This window comes from Xenopus laevis, chromosome 3S, assembly GCF_017654675.1.
Source record: "Xenopus laevis strain J_2021 chromosome 3S, Xenopus_laevis_v10.1, whole genome shotgun sequence".
Lineage (NCBI taxonomy): Eukaryota > Metazoa > Chordata > Amphibia > Anura > Pipidae > Xenopus > Xenopus laevis.
The window spans coordinates 1529845-1548968 of NC_054376.1; the positions used below are offsets into that span (position 1 = coordinate 1529845).

Below are 19124 nucleotides of genomic sequence, written 5' to 3' on the forward strand. Positions count from 1 at the left end.
TTGCAATTTCAGCAATCTGGTTGCCAGGGTCCAAATTACCATAGCAATCATGTCTTAATTTTAATAAGGGACTGGAATATGAATAGGAGAGGCCTGGATAGAAAGATATGTAATAAAAAAATAGCAATAATAATACATTTGTAGCCTTACAGATCATTTGTTTTTTTAGATGGGGTCGGTGAACCCCGATTGTGAGCCTGATCCCCAACATCACTGCCCAAACCATTAAAAAGAAAAGATGCCATTGGGTTAAAAACCCGTGGCCGGATTGATTTTATTCATAAATCACATGACAGGGTTATTCTGTTGCTAGGCTACTGGTATCAAATATATATTCAGGTGGATAGTTTTGGGGTCCTGGATCTTGAAAAATCCTCTTGCTCCCGTGAGATTTGGGCCAGGGTTGGCCCCGGCGGTGATACAATACATGTCGGGTACTTCCATATACAGGACTGCGCTATCTCCACGGTCATTATCAAGGCACCCAGATTTGGGTATTGTTTAGAAAGTTGCACTTAAAGGGGATGTAAACCCCCCAAATGCTGCATAATGACAGCAGATTTAATTTACCTCTAACTTGGAAACCTTTCGTATCCATTAACTGTCTCCGATTTTACAACTTACAACAGCTCTTTTTGCAATGAACCATTTTTTTTTTGTTTTCATGATATTTGCAGCTTTATACAGCTAATATCATGAATCTATAACAGGAGCACCTCCCCTCTGCTTTTCAGTCTTTTGGGTGGGGGGAATTTGTAAAGGGGACCCACATCCAGCCACGCGGGTGGGTTTATATCCCCTTTACATTTCTTACTAGTTCCGACTATTTGTACCACGGATACAAGGTAGTGATAGTCGGCTTCCCTTCAGCCAATACCCCAATTCCTCACATGCTCTGCCCGACTTCTACTTGATCCAGACGAGGAAAGGCACCGAGGGAATGGGAGTCTTGGCAGGTGGAGAACGGACGGGCTGTTACATTGTTTAAACGGTATGTGCAGTCGGAACCAGCAATGATTCTGCTTTTCCTTTCATTAGGCAAAGGTTTTATATTGGTGTTTATCTCCCCTTTATAATAAAATATACATGATGTTTTTGTGTATGGCTCCCCCTCTCCATAATGCAATACCCTACCCCCATATTGTGCCCCAACTCCCCGCTTATGGAAATGATTGGTTCTATGGTTATCAGGTAACAAAATATACAAAAGTACAAAGGGTATCAAGCCTTAGTATATACAGTACATATCATTGTGCAGCAAAGGCTTCCGTCCCGCTATAGAGCCCAGGGCATTCCACCCAGCTCTTGGCTGCTCCCCAGGCCTCCGTCCGCTTCGAAAATGTTCATAAGAGCCGCCATGGTGGTTTCGTCGTGCCCAAAGTCCAAGGTGTTACTGTCACCTGAGAATTAAAAAGGGAATTTCTGATTGGATGAGGCTCTGTCGGATAACGATTCTTGACCCCAAACACTAACCTAATCAGAAGAGAGGGCCGATATTCCCTGGTCTAGTCTGGGATATTTACCCCACAACCACTACTATTCCCCGTTTCTGACTCTTGAAACAATGTAGCAGAAGTCAATTACACATCCCCATAGCCAATCAAAACTCTCTGGCTCCGCCTGCCCAGCCCCTGAGGTTCTTACTGAGGAAACTGTCGGGTATTTGAAAGGACGGCACGCTGTTGCTATGGGATGTGTCCATCTTCTCCATCTCCGTGGGAGACAGTGTGAGCAGCTCGCCTTTCTGCACCTGGAAAAGCAATATAAAGTCATTCTCCATAAAGGGTTTGTTCCCCTTTAAATTAACTGTTTGTATGGCGTAGAGAGGGATATTCTGAGACAATTTGCAATTGGTCTTCATTTTTTTTTTTTATAATTTAGCTTTTTATTCAGCAGCTCTCCAGTTTTCAATTTCTGCCATCTGGTTGCTAGGGTCGATATTCCCCTAGCAACCATGCACTGATTTGAACAAGAGACTAGAATATGAATAGGAGAGGGACTGAATAGACAGAGGAGGAATAAAAAGTAACATATACACTATAAGTGGGCCTTTACAGAGCATTCGTTTTTTAGATGGGGTCAGTGATCGCCCCCATTTGAAAGTTGGAAAGCGTTAGAAGAAGACGAAGGCAAATAATTAAAATTATAAAAAAATAAATAATGAAAATCAATTAAAAAGTTGCTTAGAATTAGCCATTCTATAACATACTGAAAGTTGACTCTTTAAAAGGTTTGTTCTGTTAGTATAACATAGAGAGGGATATTCTGAGACAATTTGCAATTGGTTTTTATTTTTAATTATTTGTGGTTTTTGACTTATTAGTTTTTTTATTCAGCAGCTCTCCACTTGGCAGTTACAGCAATCTGGTTGCTAGGGTCTGAATTCCCCTAGCAACCATGCGCTTATTTGAGTAAGAGACTGGAATAGGAATAGGAGAGGCCTGAATAGAAAGACAGGGAATAAAAAGCAGCAATAGCAATACATTGGTACAGAGCATTTGTTTTTTGGTAGGGGTCAGTGACGCCCTTTTAAAAGCTGCAAAGAGTCAGAAGAAAAAGGCAAATAACTATAAAACAATAAATAATGAAAACCAATTGAAAAGTTGCTTAGAATAGTCTGAACCTCCCCTATGAAGAGAAGTGGGGAAACACAGGTGCATTGTATATTGGGGTGCCACTGATTGGGCACAGTAAGGGTATAAGCCAATAAGGGGTAGAGGCTACGGCAGATCAATGAGGCTCATTCACACACACACAGAGAGTTTTTACTCACGGAAGTTGACGGGTCGGTAAGGGCTGGTGGAGACTTTATTGGGGTCCCACTGGGACTAACATCGGCATTTAAAGGTGAGGAGTTAGACCTGTAGAGAAGAAACGCCGGCTCTTATTAACTTCACATCCCAGCATCCTCTGCTGAACCCAAGATCAACCTAATACTTTAGTGCGTGTGTGTGTGTGTTATATACTCCACATAATGCAGAACTACAACTCCCAGAAGTAGCTCAACAACCAAATGGAGGAAAACAACAAAGTACCTCTGTAAACTCATCACTTCCTTTACAATCTGGGTCCCGATATTGGCGGCACCGAGCAGGATCTCACTGGACGTCCCGGGGATATTGAGAAAGGGGTGTTTGGCGTTATCTGACGGGACTGAACAGGGTGTTAGAGGCGTGGGCCGACATGAGGGAACGTTCCAAAAAACCTGCACTCTCAGCAGCAGCAGTTTATTATAAGAGCCAGTACCTACCTTGAGAGGAGTGTGAGCTGCTCGGCAGAGATGAGGTTTCCTCTGACGATGAACTGTGATTCCTACAATGGAGAGGGGTAATAAATAACACAAGTGGGTGCTCCAAAAAGTAGATCATGGGCCATGGAGAGGTGGTCACGGTTTCTTTCCAGACCAGCCCCCTATGTCTACAGTCCCCCCACTAATTAGACTGTTCAGAGATAGATAGACTGACAGACATTGGCACAGACAGTTCCTGAAATGCATCAGGCTGGCAGTTTCGGTTTTACCCAATACTAAATGCCCCTAAGGGTGGGACTTACGGGACCACGGTATTGACCGATACAATGTACTCCAGATCTTTGGTCCACGGGTTGATGAAACTGAACCACTGGCTTTGTAACGTAACGAAGGAGCCGTCTTTCACCCGAAATTTGTAGCAGTTGGTGACAACTTTCTTGTTGCTCTGAAGCACTGCGTGAGGAACATGGGGAACCAAGGGTTAAAGAAGCGCAAAGACAAGCAGTTATACTGTGGCCCTAAAACCAGAGAACGTCAGGGGCCCCTACCTGCTTTGTGCCGGTCGGTTAGGTGCCCGTAGTCGTCTATATGAAAGTATTCATAGCATGAGGTCCCGAGTAACTCCTGTGGGAGGTATCCTAATATGGCCGTGGCTCTGCGGAGGAAAGGAGACGCAATTATTATATATCACTGCATCAATTCCACCGAAACACTGGAATATTTCAATTCAGGAGAGAATAGCTTATTGTGTGCCCAGAACATTCCTTCTCTGTATATTTGTATTTATACATATGGGAGGAGGTGCCATATTGATTCCCTTAGACAGTACAGTATGAGGGTATAGCTTATTGTGTGCCCAGAACATTCCTTCTCTGTATATTTGTATTTATACATATGGCAGGAGGGAGGTGCCATATTGATTCCCTTAGACAGTACAGTATGAGGGTATAGCTTATTGTGTGCCCAGAACATTCCTTCTCTGTATATTTGTATTTATACATATGGGAGGAGGAGGTGCCATATTGATTCCCTTAGACAGTACAGTATGAGGGTATAGCTTATTGTGTGCCCAGAACATTCCTTCTCTGTATATTTGTATTTATACATATGGGAGGAGGTGCCATATTGATTCCCTTAGACAGTACAGTATGAGGGTATAGCTTATTGTGTGCCCAGAACATTCCTTCTCTGTATATTTGTATTTATACATATGGGAGGAGGAGGTGCCATATTGATTCCCTTAGACAGTACAGTATGAGGGTATAGCTTATTGTGTGCCCAGAACATTCCTTCTCTGTATATTTGTATTTATACATATGGGAGGAGGAGGTGCCATATTGATTCCCTTAGACAGTACAGTATGAGGGTATAGCTTATTGTGTGCCCAGAACATTCCTTCTCTGTATATTTGTATTTATACATATGGGAGGAGGAGGTGCCATACGGATTCCCTTAGACAGTACAGTATGAGGGTACAGCTTATTGTGTGCCCAGAACATTCCTTCTCTGTATATTTGTATTTATACATATGGGAGGAGGAGGTGCCATATTGATTCCCTGAGACAGTACAGTATGAGGGTATAGCTTATTGTGTGCCCAGAACATTCCTTCTCTGTATATTTGTATTTATATATATGGGAGGAGGTGCCATATTGATTAGACAGTACAGAAGGAGGGTATAGCTTATTGGTTTATCATGTGATGGTGCCAAGTTCTCACCGTTGATCGACATAAACAAACTTCCCATCCATAGTGTAGCGGGTGACAAATTCAGTGGGTTTCACTTTCACTTCGGAGTTGTTCTGTGGGGTGATATACGGGTGGAGTCTGCCGATGGCCACCAGGCACCTGGCATTGGTAGCCTCCCTGTCACTGTCACAGTCCTCTTGGGTGGGGGGGCAGCTCCTCAAGTAGCCGGTGCAGTGTATGGTGCAATATTGCCGGTGACCTGCGGGCAACAGACAATCATTAGCCCAACACAGTCACACCGAGGGGAATGATCTTTGTGCTGCGCAGCTGAATATGTCAGCACTATAGTAATACAAGATATAAATTGATGTACTTACTCTTCTTGGAGTTGTGCAAGAAACCCTTCTCTTCCTTATGAACGGATCGGCCGCTCTTCATCCGGCAGAAGAAAGACCTCCGGGAGCCCCAGTGCAAACGCGACGCCTGAAAGTGCGTGTGAACTTGCAAACCAGCTTGCAAAATAGTTTAATAAGACTGTGTCAATGCAAAGGAGGCATCTGCATTAATGAGGAAGCACATTGGCATTGCTACAGTAAGAAGCAGCTTCTGGGCGGCGGAACAATGTCAACTACCCCTTTAAATGTAGGCTGGACCCAAAGACACTTGGACCCTCTCTCCTGCCCTACTGATATATATCTATATCTCATAACTGTGTGTTTATATATATATATAGGGCCCACTGTGCCACACTTACTTTTGGCATCAATCAGTTTCTCCCGGGGGGCGATGTCGGAGGAGGAAAGCTGCTCTTTTACTTTGGCAACATCTTTGGGGTGTAGGAGATCAAATAAGCTTTTCGCCATGAGGTCTCCCTGGAATGAGAAGAGAGGCATTGGAGGGTTGCTTGTGCCCAGCAGTCAGAGGGTTAAGGTTTCGGCTCACATGATTGGCTGGTCGTATTGTGCCAGTGTCAGTGCAGATTATGTTTCTAAGAAGGAGAAGAAATAAGGGCAAAGCTTTATGTATTTCTGGGTTACTGAGACACATTCCCTGAAAATGTACATTCCACTTCTCAACAATCAGAAATGAGGCCACGGGCCCTTTGTGTGGGCCCCCCAGTGCCCACCTGATTGTACTTCAGTGTCTTTGTGACGGATTCAGACACAAACTGGATTTCTCCTCGGTCACATCCAACCACAAACAGGAATCCCTCCGCTGCCTGTAATGTAAATGCACAACAGCAAGGTGAGGGCAGCGAGGGAAGTGGCAATACATGGGCAACATGGGTAAGGTTGAGCAGTAGGGCAAGGTGGTAGTTGGCATGGCAACAGCAGGGCAAGATGGAGACAGTATTGCAAGAGGGAGACAGTAGGGCAACATGGAGACAGTAGAGCAAGATGGAGACAGTAGGGCAAGATGGAGAGAGTAGGACAAGATAGAGACAGTAGGGCAAGATGGAGACAGTAGGACAACAAAGAGACATTAGGACAAGATGGAGACAGTAGGACAAGATGGAGACAGTAGGACAAGATGGAGACAGTAGGACAAGATGGAGACAGTAGGACAAGATGGAGACAGTAGGACAAGATGGAGACAGTAGGACAAGATGGAGACAGTAGGACAAGATGGAGACAGTAGGACAAGATGGAGACAGTAGGACAAGATGGAGACAGTAGGACAAGATGGAGACAGTAGGACAACATGGAGACAGTAGGGCAAGATGGAGAAAGTAGGACAAGATGGAGAAAGTAGGGCAAGATGGAGACAGTAGGACAAGATGGAGACAGTAGGACAAGATGGAGACAGTAGGACAAGATGGAGACAGTAGGACAAAATGGAGATTGTATGGCCAGTAAGGAGGGATGGAGAAGGGAAGAAGGCAGTGGAGAACAAGGAAGATGATGATTTTGGATAAAGTGGAGCAGGAGAGATACAGTGGGGAATGAAGCAAGATGGCAATAGTATAACATGATAAAGATGGCAACACCTGAGCGTAATATAAAGGTGACCCTGGTAAACCCAATGTGCCCCCCATTAGATGGAAGAGATGCTATTCCTGCTGTGCCTCCAGGAGAAAGCCTAAAGCCAAAGAAACAGAATGTATTTAATGGACGTACCCTTAGGATTAACTCTTTCATCTCTTCGTGCTTTAAAAACGAAGGCTTTGGGCTCTCGTCGACGAAAGAGGGGATGGATCCTACAAACGGAGACAGACAGCAGTAAAGCCTATCTATATCTTTTCTCTCACTCTATGACATCACTGGTAGGGGGTTGGGGAAGCAATGGCTTCTCCGTGTCTTGGGCTTTACCTTTCAGCGACTTTAAGTGTTGGACGGCCATGCGCAGCACAGTCAGCTTGTCCAGTTTGTTGGGTAATGGGGCGCACTGGGGGATCATGGCCGACAAGTTCTCTATCAGGTTATTCATTTTCTCCCTGCGCCTCTTCTCCGTCTCTCTGTGCGCCTCTCTGCAAGGGAAAGTAAAGGCAACAGGGAACAATGACATTCCTGACAATTCCATGTTTGTGGAACAGTTTGGGGGGGGGTCTTTCCTGTTTTCGGCACAATAATGCCCCCCATGCACAGAGCCAGGGCCGCACAGAAAAATTAGAACCCGAATGCACAGAACCCTGTGGGACAACCCCAAATCAAGGCAGGGGTCCCACACAGGTGGAAAATGGCCCAACCCCAACCACTTCCATTAAATGGCAGACTCCTTGTCTGAATTTGGGGGCCTCGTGGATCACACACACAACACCCTACTTGTACTGGGTGCACTGTCCAACTCACCTTCCCTGGACGTCATTCATTTCTGATCCCTCAGTGACTCTGGAGGCAAAATGAACAAAATATAAAGTCAAATGGGCAATTGTAGGGGGGCACAGGGGGTCAGTGACCCTGTGAAGTCACTTACTGGTTGTCAGAGTCACTGGCTTTCCTCTTCCTGGGAAACTCCAAGTCACTTGGGCTGAAGGAGCTGGAGGTGACGACGGACGAGGCAGGTACAGGGCCCAGGATACTAGAGACGGCCATACACTCCTTCGACTCCATCATGAGGGTCTCTATAGGGGGGAAATAACCCCAGGTCACACAGGGAAACAGGAAGTCAAATATCAAGTGGATTCTCTTGTGGTTTTAATCCCCTTTCTATTGCAAGTTCTTCTGCCCAAAACCAGCATGGCTGGGGTTAATAAAGAGGCGGTGCCCATATTGAAATGAGCTGGCAGAGCAACAAGGGAGTCAGTGTGTTCCGCACGCCAGGGAGAGACACTCAGGATTCTTACCCCTATATGTCACACACAGACTTCTGATAAAGCTCGTTCATCCTGCAGAACTGCCCTCTGGGATTTCATAAGGAAATCATCCACTTCCTTGTTTATCACAATGGAACCAGTGTTTGACTCAATCTAATACCCCAAAGGAATAACAGGAAATACACTCCCCCATGCAAAGGAAGTAGAGACAGTCACACGAGTAACAGGAAATACACTCCCCCGTGCAAAGGAAGTAGAGACAGTCACGCGAGTACCAGGAAATACACTCCACCGTGCAAAGGAAGTAGAGACAGTCACACGAGTACCAGGAAATACACTCCCCCGTGCAAAGGAAGTAGAGACAGTCACACGAGTACCAGGAAATACACTCCCCTGTGCAAAGGAAGTAGAGACAGTCACACGAGTACCAGGAAATACACTCCCCCGTGCAAAGGAAGTAGAGACAGTCACACGAGTACCAGGAAATACACTCCCCCGTGCAAAGGAAGTAGAGACAGTCACACGAGTACCAGGAAATACACTCCCCCGTGCAAAGGAAGTAGAGACAGTCACACGAGTACCAGGAAATACACTCCCCCGTGCAAAGGAAGTAGAGACAGTCACACGACTACCAGGAAATACACTCCCCCGTGCAAAGGAAGTAAAGACAGTCACACGAGTACCAGGAAATACACTCCCCCGTGCAAAGGAAGTAAAGACAGTCACACGAGTACCAGGAAATACACTCCCCCGTGCAAAGGAAGTAGAGACAGTCACACGAGTACCAGGAAATACACTCCCCCGTGCAAAGGAAGTAGAGATAGTCACATGAGTACCAGGAAATACACTCCCCCGTGCAAAGGAAGTAGAGACAGTCACACGACTACCAGGAAATACACTCCCCCGTGCAAAGGAAGTAAAGACAGTCACACGAGTACCAGGAAATACAATCACTATAACTGTTTCCAATAACTGAGCCACAAAGAGTTAAAAGGTGTTTTGCAGTGCCAGACACACACTATGCAGTGATTAAGGTTGGGGGCAGTTCAGAAGGGACAGTGGGGGCTCTGCCAATGAACTCATGTCCATGGAGGTCAGGGGAGAGGGTTAATCAGGGTTAATCAGCTTTGCCTCCTGCTCACATACCCCCCCCCCCCCTCCAGTCTGGACATTTATCTCTCTCTATTTCTTCTGTATGATGAGCTTTCAATTTAGTAAAATCAGGGTATTTGCCCTTGAAACTGTGTATCCCGGGGGTGAATGACCTACAACAGAGTATTTCCCCGTCATTGTGATGTCATTTGTGTCCCCAGTATCACCTGCACATGATGCAGATGAACCCCCAGCACAGAGACACAGGATTAAGTGGGTACAGCAGGGATCCCGCACACCCCACTGACCTAAATACTTATAAATACCCCGGCAGACAGTCCCCCGGCTAAATTCCCTCCATTTAAAGTAACTAGAGCAGGATTAAGGGGCCGCACGAGATATAATTGTAACTCAGGATCCCGCTGAGCTGTTTAAAGTCACAAATCAATTTATTCAGCAGAACAGTCACAACAAAGGGAGCACGTGGGCTTCAAATTCAGTGCAACTCAGCTGGGAGCCCCCGGAAACGGCTGTACAATCTATAGGCACCCAAGAGCCTCGACTAAAATGGCAGTTTAAGGGGGAGACCCATGGGCACCTACATTGAAAAATAATGTCTATTATCCTCATATAATCCTGTATGTCCAGCCTGAACCTCACTAAGAATTGGATTTTGGGGGGGACACATGTCTCCTGACAAGTTCTTGGAACGGTGTCTGAATGGCTGTTACCCCAATATATGTGTAACCGTGTTATGAGCTAAGGGGGCTCAGTCTGAAGGTCAGTTAGGGGAAGATTTGGGGTGAGTGCTTATTTGTGCCCTGGGTACCCCTGGAACTATAGCAGGGTGACACCCCAATGTTTCTATATATCTGTAACCTTGTTATGAGCTAAGGGGGCCCAGTCTGAAGGTCAGTTAGGGGGAGATTTGGGGTGAGTGCTTATTTGTACCCTGGGTACCCCTGGAACTATAGCAGGGTGACACCCCAATGTTTCTATATATCTGTAACCTTGTTATGAGCTAAGGGGGCCCAGTCTGAAGGTCAGTTAGGGGGAGATTTGGGGGGAGTACTTATTTGTACCCTGGGTACCCCTGGAACTATAGCAGGGTGACACCCCAATGTTTCTATATATCTGTAACCTTGTTATGAGCTAAGGGGGCCCAGTCTGAAGGTCAGTTAGGGGGAGATTTTGGGTGAGGGCTTATTTGTACCCTGGGTACCCCTGGAACTATAGCAGGGTGACACCCCAATGTTTCTATATATCTGTAACCTTGTTATGAGCTAAGGGGGCCCAGTCTGAAGGCCAGTTAGGGAGAGATTTGGGGTGAGTGTTTATTTGTACCCTGGGTACCCCTGGAACTATAGCAGGGGGACACCCCAATATTTCTATATATCTGTAACCTTGTTATGAGCTAAGGGGGCCCAGTCTGAAGGTCAGTTAGGGGGAGATTTGGGGTGAGTGTTTATTTGTACCCTGGGTACCCCTGGAACTATAGCAGGGTGTCTGTTACCCCAATGTTTCTATATATCTGTAACCTTGTTATGAGCTAAGGGGCCCCAGTCTGAAGGTCAGTTAGGGGGAGATTTGGGGTGAGTGATTATTTGTACCCTGGGTACCCCTGGAACTATAGCAGGGTGACACCCCAATGTTTCTATATATCTGTAACCTTGTTATGAGCTAAGGGGCCCAGTCTGAAGGCCATTTAGGGGGAGATTTGGGGTGAGTGCTTATTTGTGAGTGAGAATGGCAGATTGGGGTGCAATGGAAATGAACATAATGGAATTTACCCCTTACAGTAAAAGAAACAATATAGGGAAATGTAGATGTTATAGTGAGAATGTAAGTGGATTAACAAGGGGGAGGAGCAGTAAGGGATAAAGTTTGGGCAAGTGGGGCCCATGGGTGAATACAAATTGCCAGTGGTTTATAGATGAGTCAGGAGAACATTGTGTATTCAGGTTCCCACGTGAGTAACAGGGATAGTCAGGGTTGGTTTAACAGGAAACCCATTATCTAGGCAGAAGCACCTTAATAAGCAGAGGAGAGTCAGCTCTTTGCTCTCCTGGAGTCACGTTTGACCTGTTCCATTTCTAGACTAACAAGTCCTTTCCACACAGACTCACTTCAAGTCACCCACCATCATGTGACCTCCCCCCAGTAGGGAAGCTCCTCCTCTATTGGGATTTATCTGACAGACTGACATACACTGAGCTGACAGAAAGTGGTCACATGGGGAGCTTTACAGCACAGATATGGCTGGACTTATGTTGATTCTGGGCAGGAAAAGAGTTAATGTTGCAGGGAATTGTGGGAAGGAGCTGCAGTAAGTCATTAAGGAAATAATGGCAGTTAGAGAGCTCGTGTGAGTCACACCCTGACCTACTTGTACTGACAGACAGACGGGTGCAGGGGCACGTGATACTGCAATAACCACACGGCCAATCACTACTCACTAATGGGTCACATGGATCTTGCACTTGTAAAGGGATTCTGGGAGCTGGAATGAGGCACAGGAGCATGTACATACCTGTATATAGGTCTATATGTTACCTGTATATATCTATATGATACCTGAGTATATGTCTATATGTTACTCGTGTATATCTATATGACACCTGTATATATCTATATTACACCTGTATATATCTATAGAATACCTGTACACATATATATGACACCTGTATATGTCTATATGACACCTGTATATGTCTCTATGACACCTGTATATATCTATATGACACCTGTATATATCTATATGATACCAGTATATATCTATATGACAACTGTATATATCTATATGACACCTGTACACATATATATGACACCTGTATATATCTATATGACACCTGTATATGTCTCTATGACACCTGTATATATCTATATGATACCAGTATATATCTATATGACACCTGTACACATATATATGACACCTGTATATATCTATATGACACCTGTATATGTCTTTATGACACCTGTATATATCTATATGATACCTGTATATATCTATATGATACCTGTATATATCTATATGACACCTGTATATGTCTCTATGACACCTGTATATATCTATATTTCATGGTACTCGTGTGACTGTCTCTACTTCCTTTGCACGGGGGAGTGTATTTCCTGGTACTCGTGTGACTGTCTCTACTTCCTTTGCACGGGGGAGTGTATTTCCTGGTACTCGTGTGACTGTTTCTACTTCCTTTGCACGGGGGAGTGTATTTCCTGGTACTCGTGTGACTGTCTCTACTTCCTTTGCATGGGGGAGTGTATTTCCTGGTACTCGTGTCACTGTCTCTACTTCCTTTGCACAGGGGAGTGTATTTCCTGGTACTCGTGTGACTGTCTCTACTTCCTTTGCACAGGGGAGTGTATTTCCTGGTACTCATGTGACTGTCTCTACTTCCTTTGCATGGGGGAGTGTATTTCCTGGTACTCGTGTGACTGTCTCTACTTCCTTTGCACAGGGGAGTGTATTTCCTGGTACTCGTGTGACTGTCTCTACTTCCTTTGCACAGGGGAGTGTATTTCCTGGTACTCGTGTGACTGTCTCTACTTACTTTGCACAGGGGAGTGTATTTCCTGGTACTCGTGTGACTGTCTCTACTTCCTTTGCACAGGGGAGTGTATTTCCTGGTACTCGTGTGACTGTCTCTACTTCCTTTGCACAGGGGAGTGTATTTCCTGGTACTCATGTGACTGTCTCTACTTCCTTTGCATGGGGGAGTGTATTTCCTGGTACTCGTGTCACTGTCTCTATTTCCTTTGCACGGGGGAGTGTATTTCCTGGTACTCGTGTGACTGTCTCTATTTCCTTTGCACGGGGGAGTGTATTTCCTGGTACTCGTGTGACTGTCTCTACTTCCTTTGCACAGGGGAGTGTATTTCCTGGTACTCGTGTCACTGTCTCTATTTCCTTTGCACGGGGGAGTGTATTTCCTGGTACTCGTGTGACTGTCTCTATTTCCTTTGCACGGGGGAGTGTATTTCCTGGTACTCGTGTGACTGTCTCTACTTCCTTTGCACGGGGGAGTGTATTTCCTGGTACTCGTGTGACTGTCTCTACTTCCTTTGCACAGGGGAGTGTATTTCCTGGTACTCGTGTCACTGTCTCTATTTCCTTTGCACGGGGGAGTGTATTTCCTGGTACTCGTGTGACTGTCTCTACTTCCTTTGCACAGGGGAGTGTATTTCCTGGTACTCGTGTCACTGTCTCTATTTCCTTTGCACGGGGGAGTGTATTTCCTGGTACTCGTGTGACTGTCTCTACTTCCTTTGCACAGGGGAGTGTATTTCCTGGTACTCGTGTGACTGTCTCTACTTCCTTTGCACAGGGGAGTGTATTTCCTGGTACTCGTGTGACTGTCTCTACTTCCTTTGCACAGGGGAGTGTATTTCCTGGTACTCATGTGACTGTCTCTACTTCCTTTGCACGGGGGAGTGTATTTCCTGGTACTCGTGTCACTGTCTCTATTTCCTTTGCACGGGGGAGTGTATTTCCTGGTACTCGTGTGACTGTCTCTATTTCCTTTGCACGGGGGAGTGTATTTCCTGGTACTCGTGTGACTGTCTCTACTTCCTTTGCACAGGGGAGTGTATTTCCTGGTACTCGTGTCACTGTCTCTATTTCCTTTGCACGGGGGAGTGTATTTCCTGGTACTCGTGTGACTGTCTCTATTTCCTTTGCACGGGGGAGTGTATTTCCTGGTACTCGTGTGACTGTCTCTACTTCCTTTGCACAGGGGAGTGTATTTCCTGGTACTCGTGTCACTGTCTCTATTTCCTTTGCACGGGGGAGTGTATTTCCTGGTACTCGTGTGACTGTCTCTACTTCCTTTGCACAGGGGAGTGTATTTCCTGGTACTCGTGTCACTGTCTCTATTTCCTTTGCACGGGGGAGTGTATTTCCTGGTACTCGTGTGACTGTCTCTATTTCCTTTGCACGGGGGAGTGTATTTCCTGGTACTCGTGTGACTGTCTCTACTTCCTTTGCACAGGGGAGTGTATTTCCTGGTACTCGTGTCACTGTCTCTATTTCCTTTGCACGGGGGAGTGTATTTCCTGGTACTCGTGTGACTGTCTCTACTTCCTTTGCACAGGGGAGTGTATTTCCTGGTACTCGTGTCACTGTCTCTATTTCCTTTGCACGGGGGAGTGTATTTCCTGGTACTCGTGTGACTGTCTCTACTTCCTTTGCACAGGGGAGTGTATTTCCTGGTACTCGTGTCACTGTCTCTATTTCCTTTGCACGGGGGAGTGTATTTCCAGGCAGGAGGGAAGATAAAGTTTAGTTGAGGATGAGGAAACAAAATCACTATGATAGATATATATATAAATCCATGGAATGAGAAGACCTAATGTGACAGCAGTAGATTATGTGTAAGTGACAGTGAGAGAAATGGGGGTGATTACTGGGCCCCTCAGTGAAAATAAAGTCAGACTGAGGGGGGAGCAGCTGAATATTTGGGTCACTGAGGGACTTTGTTACAATAACAGCCCCACAGGCCCAGCAGGGAAGGTAGTGACACGGGGGGGACTCTGGCTGCGACACTTCTGTGCGGCTCTAATTATTAGTATTATTATTAGTATTAATATTATTAGTATTATTATTAGTATTAGTATTATTATTGCTGTTGTTGCCAAAACAGATGAAGTTGTTGGATAAAAACAATGTATGTCGTTAAAAGTGAAATTCTTGTTAGAATTATAGTGAGATGCAGTCGTTGATATTCTCCCAAATACCCGGTTGCTAGGGTCAGCAGTGCCTAGTAACGCTAATGTACAGGCTACATGCGGTTTTGTATTGTTTGTATTAGGTGAGTAACAGGACAGAGTAATGTAGAGAAGGGACAGGAGCTATAGCAGGTGAGTGACAGGTCAGGGGACAGGTGAGTAGACTGGGGAGGTGGAGTAATGGGGCAGGTGAGTAGGCAGGTGAGTAGTAGGTGAGTTGAAAGGTGAGTAACAGGACAGGTAACAGGACAGGTGTGAGTAAGAAGGTCAGTAGTAGGTGAGTAGACAGGTGAACAGCAGGGAAGTGAAGTAAAAAGTCAATTCGCGATCAAAACAGACACTTACCGGGCATTTCCTCGGAATCCCCAGCGGCAGACATCTCCTCCTCCTCCTCCCGCCCCTCCCAGGGCACCAGCGGGCGCCTCTCTCCTTCTGTCTCTTCCTCACACTCTCCAGCTCCTCTCTGACAGCTCAGCCCCGCCTACGTTCCACACCGATCCCGCTCATTGGCCACTGGATTCTCGCGAGACTTCCTGGGCGAAGTTACCAACATCTCCTTGGAAACCGGAAAGCATCTCTCTGAACCTTCACAGAAACCGGAAGTGGGAGCCCCTCTACCACCACCTGCGCTCCCTGTGTTGTATTTCACTCTGACACTCTCTCCTGTTTGCTCCTCAACCGTCTCCTTCCCCACAGTTCCCTTCTCTTGTTTCTATTGGGGAGACTGGAGTCTTACTGGTCTGATCTAAGGATGGAGAGAGGCCCTTTTATTTCATGTATCTCAGGCCCAAACATTCTTGTGTCTGTTGTACATCATCCCCTCAACCATCACACTGACTGACTGAGGACTGTTCCTGCTGAATTGTGCTTAGTACAGGGGATACCTAATGCTGCCATAGTTTTATGGGATCTCTCTGTACAGACTATGAGCAAACTTAGGGACTGTTCCTGCTGAATTGTGCTTAGTACAGGGAATACCTATGTACCATAGTTTTATGGGATCTCTCTGTACAGACTATGAGCAAACTTAGGGACTGTTCCTGCTGAATTGTGCTTAGTACAGGGAATACCTATGCTGCCATAGTTTTATGGGATCTCTCTGTACAGACTATGAGCAAACTTAGGGGACTGTTCCTGCTGAATTGTGCTTAGTACAGGGAATACCTATGCTGCCATAGTTTTATGGGATCTCTCTGTACAGACTATGAGCAAACTTAGGGGGCTGTTCCTGCTGAATTGTGCTTAGTACAGGGGATACCTAATGCTGCCATAGTTTTATGGGATCTCTCTGTACAGACTATGAGCAAACTTAGGGACTGTTCCTGCTGAATTGTGCTTAGTACAGGGAATACCTATGTACCATAGTTTTATGGGATCTCTCTGTACAGACTATGAGCAAACTTAGGGACTGTTCCTGCTGAATTGTGCTTAGTACAGGGAATACCTATGTACCATAGTTTTATGGGATCTCTCTGTACAGACTATGAGCAAACTTAGGGGACTGTTCCTGCTGAATTGTGCTTAGTACAGGGAATACCTATGCTGCCATAGTTTTATGGGATCTCTCTGTACAGACTATGAGCAGAATTAGGGGGCTGTTCCTGCTGAATTGTGCTTAGTACAGGGAATACCTATGTACCATAGTTTTATGGGATCTCTCTGTACAGACTATGAGCAAACTTAGGGGACTGTTCCTGCTGAATTGTGCTTAGTACAGGGAATACCTATGCTGCCATAGTTTTATGGGATCTCTCTGTACAGACTATGAGCAAACTTAGGGGCTGTTCCTGCTGAATTGTGCTTAGTACAGGGAATACCTATGCTGTCATAGTTTTATGGGATCTCTCTGTACAGACTATGAGCAAACTTAGGGACTGTTCCTGCTGAATTGTGCTTAGTACAGGGAATACCTATGTGCCATAGTTTTATGGGATCTCTCTGTACAGACTATGAGCAAACTTAGGGACTGTTCCTGCTGAATTGTGCTTAGTACAGGGAATACCTATGTACCATAGTTTTATGGGATCTCTCTGTACAGACTATGAGCAAACTTAGGGACTGTTCCTGCTGAATTGTGCTTAGTACAGGGAATACCTATGCTGCCATAGTTTTATGGGATCTCTCTGTACAGACTATGAGCAAACTTAGGGGCTGTTCCTGCTGAATTGTGCTTAGTACAGGGAATACCTATGCTGTCATAGTTTTATGGGATCTCTCTGTACAGACTATGAGCAAACTTAGGGCCTGTTCCTGCTGAATTGTGCTTAGTACAGGGGAATACCTATGTACCATAGTTTTATGGGATCTCTCTGTACAGACTATGAGCAAACTTAGGGGACTGTTCCTGCTGAATTGTGCTTAGTACAGGGAATACCTATGCTGCCATAGTTTTATGGGATCTCTCTGTACAGACTATGAACAAACTTAGGGCCTGTTCCTGCTGAATTGTGCTTAGTACAGGGGAATACCTATGTACCATAGTTTTATGGGATCTCTCTGTACAGACTATGAGCAAACTTAGGGGACTGTTCCTGCTGAATTGTGCTTAGTACAGGGAATACCTATGCTGCCATAGTTTTATGGGATCTCTCTGTACAGACTATGAGCAAACTTAGGGGACTGTTCCTGCTGAATTGTGCTTAGTACAGGGGAATACCTCACTTACTATACAATTAGACATAAATATTAGTTTCAGTACACAGAGAGAGACACACACAGAGTAAATGATACATGTGTAACAATGATTTTATTCAAGCCATACATTTATACACAGCGACAGTCGTAACTGAAACAATCCCAATAGACAGTGACTCTGCACCCGCGATTCACACAACAGATCCCAAACAATGAAAAAAAAAAAAACCAAATAAAACACGTGCGCCCGATATCATGAGATCACAGAGAGGAAGATGAGATGAAGGTAAGAGACATCATTATATGAATCAGTCTTATATTTATAGCGTTTAATGGTGATCTTATTCTCCCAAAATACAAAGCACACAGGCAGGGGTTAAATCTCCAGGCTAGACAACCTTTAATTAAACTTCGAGTATGATTCAGGCAGCGAAAATTTGCAATTGGTCTTCATTTGTGTGTTTTTAAATTAATTTAGCCTTCTTTGTCCAGCAGCTATCTGGTTGCAAGCAGGTGAATCCACATTTGATGTTAGTTGCCCTTGAAGAACAAAGGAAAAAAACACCACTGTCCACAACAGAATAAACAACCCCCCCCCCCCCGGCAACTGCCAGTCACTGAGTGGCAGCACCATGGTCGGCAGTTGTGAGTGAAGAGAAATGAATCATCAGTCTCTCTCTGAACTGAAACAAAGTAGCAGAAGCAGCTGATTAACAGACCTGGAAGAGAACCGGTCTCTGCTACATTGTTTCAGGAGTCACAATCAGAGAGCTCTGTGCTCAAACTGACACTTTCCAGCAGGCATTTTTGGGCAAGTGAACAAGAGGCAGCTGCAGGGCAGGGAGTCCCCTAATTATATTATATTGCTCATTATAGATAAATATTTATATAAGCTCATACTTTGTGCTAATTAATTCATATTTTATTCACACAAATATACTAATTATATAATAAGTCATAGCTACTGAGCTCCCCATACAGCATAGTAATGCCCCACCTCACTCATGTATTATTTCCATTCCAGCGTCAGGGGCAAGAAGCTTTAATACATACAGTATGGAGCTGGATTATAGAAACGTGACTCGCCAACATCAGAGATGCTTAATAGGAACATATGCCAGAAATAGTGGCCCATAGGGAGCTGCCATACTGTTTCCTTTGCACAGTGAAATATATGGCAACCCCTACTAATATATCTAGAAATATACAGAGAAGGAATGTTCTGGGCACACAATAAGCTATACCCTCATACTGTACTGTCTAAGGGAATCAATATGGCACCTCCTCCTCCCATATGTATAAATACAAATATACAGAGAAGGAATGTTCTGGGCACACAATAAGCTATACCCTCATACTGTACTGTCTAAGGGAATCAATATGGCACCTCCCTCCTCCCATATGTATAAATACAAATATACAGAGAAGGAATGTTCTGGGCACACAATAAGCTATACCCTCATACTG

At 45.2% G+C, this 19124-nt stretch overlaps 1 protein-coding gene across 2 annotated transcripts; it reads right to left on the bottom strand.

The window, feature by feature from the left end:
* Window positions 1–244: 244 nt before the first annotated feature.
* LOC108712527 (aryl hydrocarbon receptor nuclear translocator-like protein 2) lies at window positions 245–15568 on the bottom strand. Of its 2 annotated transcripts, XM_018254744.2 has the most exons (16): window positions 15369–15562; window positions 7853–8000; window positions 7729–7767; window positions 7249–7406; window positions 7057–7136; window positions 6066–6158; window positions 5694–5811; window positions 5317–5451; window positions 4970–5198; window positions 3799–3905; window positions 3553–3703; window positions 3251–3312; window positions 3036–3153; window positions 2774–2861; window positions 1645–1750; window positions 245–1400 (listed from the first exon to the last, which is right to left on the bottom strand). In XM_018254744.2, the coding sequence occupies exons 1-16, from the start codon at window positions 15400–15402 to the stop codon at window positions 1276–1278; spliced, it is 1791 nt and encodes a 596-aa protein (XP_018110233.1). In that variant the 5' UTR covers window positions 15403–15562; the 3' UTR covers window positions 245–1275. The 2 variants fall into 2 exon arrangements, with proteins under 2 accessions (XP_018110233.1, XP_041443784.1); XM_041587850.1 differs by lacking the exon at window positions 6066–6158 and having other exon boundaries at window positions 15369–15568.
* Window positions 15569–19124: the final 3556 nt, after the last annotated feature.

Bases quoted from the DNA above. Each gene is read 5' to 3' on its own strand.
- LOC108712527 (XM_018254744.2), bottom strand. From the start codon at position 15,402: ATGTCTGCCGCTGGGGATTCCGAGGAAATGCCCG. The intron at 5,199-5,316 runs GTAAGTACATCA...TGTTGCCCGCAG, and splicing joins CTTGCACAACTCCAAGAAGA to GTCACCGGCAATATTGCACC. The intron at 3,704-3,798 runs GTAGGGGCCCCT...TTCCTCACGCAG, and splicing joins AACCGACCGGCACAAAGCAG to TGCTTCAGAGCAACAAGAAA.